Raw genomic sequence first — 11,150 nt, forward strand, 5'->3', positions numbered from 1 at the left:
CATAAAGAAATTGACTATGTAACAATCATCATCCAAGCATGCATGGTTCAAAATAGTTTAAACAATATGCCATCAAAAAGAGTCACAAATCTAAGCTATGTGACATGCAAAAGAAACAATAAGATAATCATGAAAGTGCCTGACTTCTTGAGAAACGCAAAGAAACAGCTTAAAGCAAAATGTGGAACAGCCCCCATGTACAAACTAATCTAGCAGAAGGTCCTTGGAAATCTTAACTCACATATTTTGCCATCATTTAAGCTTTGTTGTATTAAGGGTTGTTGCCCTCAGAACAATCCCTGTTTTGCTTCAGTTCTCTTGTTCACATTAAAGGCTTTAGACTAAGTTTCCTTCTCACAAAATCTTCCAATGAACCCATTGCATTAACAATCAATATATACAATCCCCTACCTAAACGGTGATTAGAATTGATTCGGTGGGCTCTTGCCCCTGGCTATAGGCTCCTGCCTCCTGTCTGAGGACTTTTGCCCCATACGTGCATTACCTAAAAACCCTATTTAATAATCAAATAGGAATCAAGATTTCTAACCCTCTACATGTGTGTAGGTGTAGGTCCCTGTGTCCATGTATATGATGCATGTGTGTGCAAGTGCCTGTGTCTGTGTGTGTAGCGATGACGTACACGGGGGAGATTGTGCACAGAGGTACAGCATACACAAGGATGGGACGCCTAGTATAGCCCCAGGTGCAAGGACCAACCTTCAAGTAAAAAATGCCACCCATCCCCCGGCTTTGTTCTCCCCAAACTTGCCCCCCAACATATCTTCCCCCTTCACAGGCTGAAGTACCAAGGTCTCTGCCCCCCAGTGCCGAGGTCTCAAGGCGACTTTGACCCAGGGGCCAAGTTTCACATTCCTTCAAGTGTGCCTTATATCAGGTAACAGGGGAAAGGGAGGAGGGGTGCCATGCAGGGCAGTCCTGTGGCTGGGTGTTTACACTGCTGTCGCTGCCCTGTCCGGGAGCTACCTGGTCAGGACAGACCTGGGGGAGTCAGCACACAATGCGCTGTGCCTGGGCTCACTGACTGCCACCAAGGCTGACAGTTGTTTCTTTAAATGTTCTTTTGATCAGATGAGAGTCTCTACCATCCAAACAGTTGACAGCAGAATCTCAACCTAATAATTGGCTAGTGGTTACAGGACCTTAGTTGGGTAGTTAACACTAATCATGACACATGGCTAGATGATGACCTGAGCACTGCCGTTTTGTTTCATTTTGTTTTTGAAACAAGATGCGGTTCCTTTACCTCTGTTGAACACACTGCCTGTGATACAATGTGAGTTGTACTTGAAAGCCCCTACCATGCACTAGAACTCAGGGTTAGCGACCCAGTTAAACTGAGGGGCAGCGTTATTAGGGGTGTGGTTACAGTCACAGTCTTGGGGTCAGACAGAACAGGGTTCAAAGCTCATCTCCACGACTCTGTGTCCTCGAGCAAATCCCTCAGTCTCTGTGAGCATCCGTTTTCTCACCTGTGAATCCAGGGTGGTCTCGGGGGCTAACTTGTTAGCGTGCTGCCTAATACACAGCATGCTCAGGAAGTGGTGGCCATAATCCCACGTTACTGAATGCTCTCCTAAGTGGGATGTGTTAGCACACAAGGTCCGCAGCCACCATGTGAATGTGCCCAGTGTGGCCCCCTTCCTACCGTGTGCGACGGGGGGCACTTGCTGGGAGATAGGAAGGGTGGCTGTAGGATCTGGAACCCTCCTGGGAGGTTGGGGGCTGGGGAGACCTCAGGGCATAGTTGGAGGTGCCCCTGGGCCACAGGTATCCCAGGCCACCTGGGAGTCAACATGCAGAGAGCAGTGAGGCTGCCCCACGAGGGCCATGACCACTTCTAGCTCTTGCCCCCTCCTGTGGTCCCTGGAAGCCCAGCAAAGGCACAGCTTCTGCCCACTGGGCCCACCTTCCTGTCCCAGCACCTGGAATGATGCCAGCATGTAGTCAAGCCCTAATGACTAACTGTGGGATAAATGAAGTCTGTTCCCTGGAGTCCAGGAAGGGAGGGAACGCCTGCTCAGATGCTCCAGAGAGCAGCAGTGGTCAGAGGACCAGGGTCGTTCGAGATGACCCTCAGGGAGGAGCGTCCACCCGCCTACTGGAGTGGTTTCTGGGGCTCCAGGCTGGTGTCGACTCTCACCCAGAAGCTGGGTCCTGTGATGGTTAACTTCCGAGCTCAGTGCAGACAATCCCCCGGGCAGGGGCGGGCAAAGGAGACATGGCTGCTCTAGAACCACAGTCAACAATCTGGCCAACAGCCTCAAAGTACTTTTAAGAAGTGCCAGGGAAGTAAGTGGCACATGGTTCATGCCCAGCATTGAAAGTGAGAGGCCTGCACTGCTGGCTGGGAACATTTAAAACCTCTCCAGACTTGGAGAGGCGGCTCCAGCCTTCACGGGCAGATTCTACCAGGGAATTCCTTCTGCTTCAGATAAGGAGACCATCTGGGCTGGCTTCCCTGCCCAGGCTTCCCTACCAGATCCATGGAACCCATTGGGGTCACCTAGGCTACCCTTGCATATACCCAGAGATGGAAAGCTCACTGCTTCAAAAGCATCCGCCAAAGCTTGGAGGGGCCCTGCCCACGCCCTCCTCACCAAGATGTGGAAGCAACCTGTGGGTGGGAGGCATCTGCATAGACGCAGCAAGGAAGGGCTGGGACAGCTCTGGAGGCAGGGGTGGCCTCACCCTGACATCCCAACTGCGGTGGGGGGGGGGAGGGGCTCGGCTCTGCTGTGCCCTGTGTGACTGTCAGTGGCACAAGCCCCCCAGCCAACCTCACCCCCCACCTTCCCTCCACCCCAGGTACTTTGTCAGCTTCATCATCCAGTTCCAGTTCCATGAGGCGTTGTGCCAGGCAGCTGGCCACGAGGGCCCCCTGCACAAGTGTGACATCTACCAGTCCAAGGAGGCTGGGAAGCGCCTGGCGTGAGTCACCATGGGCCATCCCTTGACAGTTGCCACGCTCTGGCCTGCTCCCCTCAGCCTTGAGGTGCCCACTGGGGCTCTTCTGGGAACACCTGCCATTTGGCTCCTGAGCAGGGAACTGCCAGCAGGAGTCTGTGCCCACGTGATGTGCCTTCTCCTGGAAGAACTGGGGGCCTCCCTAGCCCACCCCTGCCCCAGACCTGCCCAGGCACTCCCAATCTCAAAGGGAAGTTTAGGCTGGGAGAGGGGTGTGGAGGGTGGTTATTGGGCTGGGGCAAGAGGGGCCGAGTCCTGCTGACTCAGTTTCCCTTTCTCTGGTGTCTCCCCCAGGGAGGCCATGAAGCTGGGCTTCAGTAAGCCGTGGCCAGAGGCCATGCAGCTGATCACGGGCCAGCCCAACATGTCTGCCTTGGCCATAATGAACTACTTCAAGCCGCTGCTGGACTGGCTCCTCACCGAGAATGGGCGGCACGGGGAGAAGCTGGGCTGGCCGCAGTACAACTGGACGCCATACTCCGGTACCCCCACCCATGCTCCCTTCAGCCCCGGCCCCCAGAGCTCGTGCAGGGCTGAGCCCCCTCCTCAGTGCAGGCAGGCTTAAGTCTGACCTCAGAGCAAGGACAGGGACGCCAGCCACACGACCCCAGCCCGCCGCCGTCCTGCCCACCACCCTGTCTCCTTGCTTCCCACCCAGCTTCCTCGGAGGGTTCCTTCTCAGACACCAGCCGCGTCAACTTCCTGGGCCTGAACCTGGAGGCACAGCAGGCCCGTGTGGGTCAGTGGGTGCTGCTTTTCCTGGGTGTCGCCCTGCTGGTGGCCACCTTGGGCCTCACCCAGCGGCTCTTCAGTATCCGCCACCACAGCCTCCACCAGCCTCACCGTGGGCCTCAGTTTGGCTCCGAGGTGGAGCTGAGACACTCCTGAGGTGACCGGACCAAGGAGCTTCTGCAGAGAGACTGGAATGGGGCCATGGGGCGGTGGCCCTCCTCCGTCCTCCAGACCACCAGCCACCCTGGTCCTGTCCCCCGTTCTCGAGGCACCCAATGCCTACGCTGAGCCCCCCCAACCCCCAGTCTCCCTGTGAACACAATAAAAGGTCCTGCCCTCACCATCTGAGTCTGCATCCCTGTCGGGGAAGCTAGGGATAGAGACAGGGACAGGGACAGGCTGCTGTCCTGCCTCCTGAAAGTCAAGAAAGTCCCTTTACTAGGTTTCTTCCTCCATCATCCTCCAAGAACAGCCTTGAATTTCAGAGCTCTGGCCCTGGTACCACGTAACCCAGGCAGCCCCTGTCCCTGCTGGGCACTGACCCGAAAGGACCCTGGGAAGCAAAGGGGGAGCAGACATCCTGGCTGCTGGCCTCACATGACCACGTGCTGCAGGGGCCCTGCCCCACCCCAGGCCTGCCCCGACGCTGGCTGTCTGCCTGAGCTGTTCCCATAAATGGCCGAGTCCCCAGCAGGAAGGCTCCCAGCTAACCTTGGCTATCTAGGGGAGGGTACCCTGGATGGGCCTGGCTCACTGAGGGTGCAGAACTGGCCCAGGGGTCCCCTTCGACTCCTGCCTGCTCCAGCTCCACGTCCACTTGGCGTGAGTCGGCAGGTGTAGTCCCCAGACAGAGCCACTCAGGCACTGCCCAGTGGAAAGGGGACCTAAATGCTGGAGCCTGGCAGCAGCTGATGCCCACACAGAGAGTGACAGAGGCCAGCCTGCCCGTCTTCCCAGCGCACCCCTCACCCTGAGCCTCCCCTTAGAAGGCTGGAGTGGGTTTGGGGAGTGCCATTTTGAGGGACATTTTTATAACTTTTATGTATGTGTTTATGCCAGAAATTTGGAAAATACAGAAAACTATAAAAATAAAAGCCCTTTTTATCAACAAGAGATAAGCACTGTTGACATTTTGCAGTGTCTTTCCAGCTTTTTTCTCTCAGCACATATTTTAGGTGGGATCACGTTGTATTTACAGTTGTGTATCTTTTTTTTCAGCTAACATGACTAGATCTTTTTTTCAGATATTTAAACACCAAACCTAGGACCTGGCCAAAGAGAAGTTGGTCAGTCTTCTGAGGCCAGCGACTGCACTGCCAGCCTGGCCCCTCTGTCAGGACCTTTGGCCCTGAACCTCTTCCAGGCTTTGCTGATACCTTGACCCCAGCTCAATCCATCCCCCCATATCTGTCCCCCCAAAATCCTTCATCTGCAGTTTTTGCCCCTCCGTCTCCAGCTGCAGTGCATGTGTGTGCATGCGTGTGTTTGTGTATGTGTGTGTCTCTGTGCGATTGTGTGTGTATGCATGTCTCACACAGGCTTGGCTGTGCAGGCCTTTCCATGGGGCAGGATGTGAGGTTGATTTGTATTTTGGGTAAGCAAGAGGTTGGAAGTTTACAATTACTTAGAACAATGGAATTTATAAACACATCCCCTAAATAGTTCCAAACCATCTTCCACCAAAAACTTCTTTAATTACCCCCCTGACCCAGCCTATGTTTCAAAAGCTCTTTGTGTGCCAAACAAAGGTCATTGTCACATAACCCCCTTTCCTGCTTTTGTGAACTGCAGAGGTTCGTACCACCCATCGGAGCTTGTGGGCAGTGTGAGGTCACCAGCACTCAACACCCCATGGACTGAGCTGCAGACTGAGGGTAGAGAAACTTAACATTGCAGTTGGACTGACCGGCCTCAGCTACTAGAATGTTTGAGATAATGCAGTAGTTCAGACTCCTGTTTCCACCTTGTAGGTGAGTGGGGCGTGGCCGGGTCTACCCAGAAGTTTGCTGAGGAAGACAAGCAGGAAGAGGGGCCAGCCCAGCGCCTTCTACCAGTGGCCCCGACTGCTGAGCTCTGCCCGTGCTGCACCTGTTGACGCCGCTCTTGGGTGACCAGTTCTTACCTATGCTGGTCAAGGGTGGTGTGGTTGCTGGACAGCTTCTCAGATCTCCCCACAGCACTCCCAATCCCCCACCCCCCTTCCACCCACCACACCAGTCCCTGACTTTAACATGAGTGAATCAAGCAGCTTTGGATCAGGCCTGACAGCAATCCCATCTCTGCACTTACCATCTAGGTGACCTTGAGCAATTTACTTCAATGTTCTGTCTCCATTTTCACACCTATAAAATGGTTCTTATAAACCCTCGCATGACTGCTGTGAAGATTAAGTGAGATAATGAAGAAAGCCCTAGTATGTCGTTTCCTCTCTTTATAATGGATGCTTCCTCCCCTGAGAAAGGTGCCTTCATATCTGTCTCACGCTTCAAACACCCCCCGCCCCGCCAAAGTCGCAGAATAGACAGCTGGAAGGTCAAGTCGAGATCCACCAGTCACCTGCGAGATGTAGAAAGAGGGCCAGAGCAGCTGAGTGACAGAGCTGGACTGAAAACTGTCTCCCACCTGCCTTCCAGTAACTCCCCCAAGGACACCTCCCTGTACCGCCGACTGTCTTCCTACTGGGAGCTCACTAAAGAAGCTTGTCTACTTTGGGGGCCTGAAGCTTGCTTTGGTTCTAGAAACAGCTGTCATCTCAGTGAACATGGTCTTGCTTGCTCTCTCCCATGTCTCCTTCAGGGGTTCTTAGTAGGCCCAGCTTGAAACTTTCTGCCTTGTCCTCCACGTCTCCTCATTCTGTCCTGTGCTCCATGACTTTCCCAGCTGTGTCTCTCAGGTCCCAATTCTTCTGCTTCTTAGGCTGCTGCTTCACCCATCCATCGAGGTTTGTGTTGCTCCAATTTAATATCTATATTCTTCATTTTATTTTATTTTATTTATTTATTTATTTTGTCCTTTTTGAGACCGGCCGCACTGCACTCAGCCATTGAGCGCTGTGAGCGCACCGGTCATCCCTATATAGGATCCAAACTCACGGCGGGAGCGCTGCTGTGCTCCCAGCGCCGCACTCTCCCAAGTGCGCCACGGGCTTGGCCCAATATATTCTTCATTTTAGCATATGTTTGTTTTAAATCCCCTGTGTTTTCACAAAAGCCTTTGTTTGCTTCACAGATTCTGTTTCTTAATCACTTTATTATTTTTAAAAATTTATTAATATTATTATTTTTTACATTCTAAGATGTTATTGTGGAGCAGTTGGGGGAGGGGGAAAGGAAAAGGGGGAGGGAGAGAGAGTGGGAGGAGGAGGAAGGAGGAAGGGGGAAGGGCATGATTGAGGCCCGTGGCACCCCCCTCATTTTGGCAGGAGACCAAGGGGCTTCCAGCAGCAGCTCAGTAGTTGCTGGGCTGGATGCAGACGTCAGGGGTGTGTGGCTGAAGCCCTTGGCCCCCCACCGCCCCAGTTCAAGAGCCCAGGGCACTTCCAGTGGTGGCTTGGTGGTCGTCACTGGGCTGGTTGGGGATTCAATCTCTTTAAAAATCTGTTTTTTGTTTATTTTTTTTAATTGTGGTAAAATACACTAACTTAAAATTTACCATTTTAACCATTATTTAAGTGTACAATTCAGTGGCATTAAGTGTATTCATATTGTTTGCAACCATCACCACCATCCGTCTCCAGAAATTTTTCATCTTCCCAAAATGAAACTCCATACATGTGGGATACTAATTCCCCATTCTCCTCTCCCCAGACCCTGGTAACCACCATTCTACTTTCTGTCTCTATGAATTTGACTACTCTAGGAATCTCATGTAAGTGGAATCATACAGTATTTGTCCTTTTGTGTCTGGCTTATTTCACTTAACATAATGTTTTAAAGGCTCATCCATGCAATAGCTTTCCTTCCTTTTAAGAATTTCCTTCCTTTTAAGGCTGAGTGATATTTGAATGTTTGTATATACAACATTTTGTTTATCCACTCATCCCTCAGTGAACATTTGGGTTTCCACCTTTTGGCAATTGTCAATGATGCTGCTATGAACATGGATTTACAACTATCTGTTGAGTATCTGCTTTCAGTGCTTCTGTGCATATACCCAGACGTGAAATTGCTGGATCGTATGGTAATGCTATGTTTAGTTCTTTGAGAAGTCACCAAACTCTTTCCCACAGTGGCTGCACCGTTTTACATTCCTACCAGCAATGCACAGGGTTCCAATTTCTCCACAAGTTGACCAACATTTGTTTTCTGTTTTTTGGATAATAGCCATCCTTGTGGGTGTGAAGTAGTATCTCACTGTGGTTTTGATTTGCATTTGCCTAATGGTTAGTGATGTCGAGCATCTTTTCACGTGCTTATGAGTCATTCATAGTTCTTCTTTAAGGAGATGTCTACTCAAGTCCTTTGCCTATGTTTGAATGTTGAATTTGAGGCGTTCTTGATATATTCTGGATATTAATCCCTTATCAGACATGCAATTTGCAAATATTTTCTCCCATCCTGTGGGTTGTCTTTTCACTCTGTTCATAGTGTCCTTCAATTCACAAAAGTTTTTAATTTTGATGAAGTCCCAATTTGTCTATTTTTTCTTTTCTTGTCTGTGTGCTTTTGATGTCATATCTAAGAAATCATTGCCAAATCCAATGTCATGAAACTTTTCCCCTAGGTTTTCTTCTAAGAATTGTATAGATGTAGCTCTTTGGTTTAGGTCTTTGATTTATGTTGAATTAATTTTTGAATATGTTATAAAGACCTGTATTTCCAGTCCCTTTCAGATTATTCTGAGACCCATCCTTCCTCAGGTGTAGTCTGCTCCGTTCATTGTCTGTAGTTTAGCACAGGCTCTGGGGCCAAACCAGTTGGATTTGAGTCCCACCTCTGCTATTTGCTAGTTGTGTGACTGTGAGCCAGTTCCTCAACCTCTCTGTGCCTGTTTCCTCATCTATTAAGGGGAGGTTTTGATCACAATACCTACCTTATGAGTTTGCTGTGAGGATTCATATGCTGAAAGCCCCCAAACAGTCCCTAGCACCTGGAAAGTGGTTGGTGGGATGATTATCATTGTCCCTCGCAGTACTGGATTTTCTCTTCTACTTGGTGAACTTGACCTGTGAGCCATCTTCAGTTGCATCAGCCTTCTGCAGGGTCCCATGCACACACTTGCTTCTGGCAGGGCTCCCTTAGACAGAAATCCATCTCCTGGCTCCCATCTTGATGGAGGCATCACTTCCACAGTGAGCAGCTGTCCCTGTGCAGGTGCCAGTGCTGCAGCTCTCCAGAAGGATGCACTTGGACTTCCCGTGTGGGTGCAGGGCTTCAGTGTCCACTCACTGCTGCAGGTGCCCTCTACATCTCCAGCATCTGAAGAGCCCCTTTCTTTCTCTCCAGCTCAACTCTGCGTTTTGCATTTTTTGAAATACTGTTTCGTCAAGCACGTCTACACACTTAAAGCAGAAGGGGGACTTCCCTGTGAGCTTAGTCGGACAGCTTAACCAGAAGTGACACTGATTTTTTTTTCTTTCTTTTCTTGCATTTTAAGTATATCTTGACTCTAATGGATTCTATTTGGAGATATGTTTGGTCAGTTTCTCTGGTTGTGATGTCAGCTCGTGTGAAGCGGAGCTGTGTGAAGATGTGGGCTTGGGCTGAGGGGGACTGAAGGGGACACAGGACAGAGGGAGTCTGGTGTGAAGGAAAGTGAGTCTGAGGAAGGAATACCAAGGTGGGACAGATGGGGCTGGTCTCTCCAGACTATATGTGTCTGACCACTGGGGAGTTACCTGGGGTTGGAAGAGAGCTGGAGTCCTGCCAGCTAGTGCTCAAACCAGGCTCAGGGACTCATGGGCGTGCACCTGAATGGATGGTGCCAGTCACCCCGTGCACACCCCACCCAGCCTCTACACGTGTGCCTTCTTCTGACTGCAAACTCATAGTGTCAGGCTCTCCCCAGAGAAACAGGTGTAAGGGTGAGGGGAAGGAAGGAACAGCCCTGAGGGTGATCACACATCCCACAGGAGGCCAAAAATGTGAACATAAGAGGTCAAGTCAGAAGAGTCTGGAGAGACGATTGGGCTTCCAGAGACTGGAGACCCAGAGATGTCACATCTTTCTAGCTGTCCATCCAGCCAGCCAGCTATCCATCCATCATCCCACCCACCTGCCCAGAGGTGATCACAGCCTGTGGAGAGAGAGATCTCATCAATCCCTGGCCAAGGCCCAAGGGTGGCTCCAGCCCCAGGGAGAAGTGACCAAGTAGTGTAGAGCAAATTCTGGCCTAAATGTCAAGAGCCCTGGGTTCTCCTCTTGGCTCTACCATTAGCTAGCTGTGCGAACCAGGTTGATGGCATGACCATTCTGGACCTCAGTCTCCTTACCTGTGAAATGGGGACAGTTGGGCCAGAAGGTGGGTGGGGGCTTCCAGTTCTAACATTCCATGGCTGACCCTTCGGCCCCTGATGTCACAATATGGAGCTGGCATGAGATTAGCCCATGGCCTCAACCAGCTCTGCTGTTCTCTTGGTCATGGGAACAAGATGGACTCTCCCTGGGCCTCCCCTACTTGTCCTCCTCTGTTATGACAGCTCTTGTCATGGCTCAGGACCGAGGGTGATCACACCTCAGGTGCAGCTGGGGCCTGAAGGAGCATAAAACCAGACAAGGGGACCAGGCAGGGGCAGGTCCCCACCCCAGGACAACATGACGCCCATTTCCCTCCCTGTGGGTGCCTTCTACAATGAGACAGAGGCAAGGATGTTCCTGCAGTTTTATGACAAGACAGCCCAAGTTGTGTTGAACCAGCTCATGGAGGCCACTTGGAACTATGTCACCAACATCACCAAGGAAAATAGGAAGGAGATGGTGTGGTACCACCTCCACCCAAGCCCCTTGCTCCTCTCAAAGGTTTTGGGGCAGTGGGGACCATACCTTCTGCCCCCGTCCAGAGCTAGAGAAAAGAGGGAAGCCCCAAAGTACATGCCATAGGGGCTGCAAGCCCCATGCCTCCTGGTGGCCCTCAACTTTCTCTGGGCAAGAATCTCTTGCTTCTTTTCCCTTATAAACCTCACCTCCTTGCTTTTGGGGACCCAGGTTTCTCCCTCTCCCTCTTAGCAAATCTTCAATGAATCTCAGGGGGTGGGCTGGGGGGGCCATGGCCCTGGGGTTCAATGTGGGACCCATACCCCCTTGCCCAACCTCCCATGACAAATATGGTCCCTCTTTCTAGCTGCAAAAGGATATAGAGAGGTCCCAGTTCATGGCATACTTTGGCAAATGAGCCCGCCTGTTTAAGAGCACCCAATTCCAGGACCCAGCTGTGAAGCACATGCTGTGTAAGCCGCAGGACATAGATAAGGCAGCCTTGCCCAAGGACGAGCT

At 51.4% G+C, this 11,150-nt stretch overlaps 1 protein-coding gene and 1 pseudogene across 1 annotated transcript in view; both read left to right on the top strand.

Moving 5' to 3' along the window:
• ACE (angiotensin I converting enzyme) overlaps positions 1–4,061 on the top strand; it is a gene marked incomplete at its 5' end in the record, with an annotated part of 24,070 nt that extends 20,009 nt beyond the window's left edge. Inside the window, 4 exons of the mRNA XM_008571155.1 lie at positions 800–898; positions 2,830–2,952; positions 3,283–3,470; positions 3,647–4,061. Of these exons, the coding sequence (XP_008569377.1) occupies positions 800–898; positions 2,830–2,952; positions 3,283–3,470; positions 3,647–3,876 (640 nt within the window). The remainder of the gene's footprint in view (positions 1–799; positions 899–2,829; positions 2,953–3,282; positions 3,471–3,646) is intronic.
• Positions 4,062–10,121: 6,060 nt separating this feature from the next.
• LOC103589237 overlaps positions 10,122–11,150 on the top strand; it is a 13,407-nt pseudogene continuing 12,378 nt past the window's right edge.

Source organism: Galeopterus variegatus, unplaced genomic scaffold (genome assembly GCF_000696425.1).
Source record: "Galeopterus variegatus unplaced genomic scaffold, G_variegatus-3.0.2 Scaffold663, whole genome shotgun sequence".
Taxonomy (NCBI): Eukaryota; Metazoa; Chordata; class Mammalia; order Dermoptera; family Cynocephalidae; genus Galeopterus; species Galeopterus variegatus.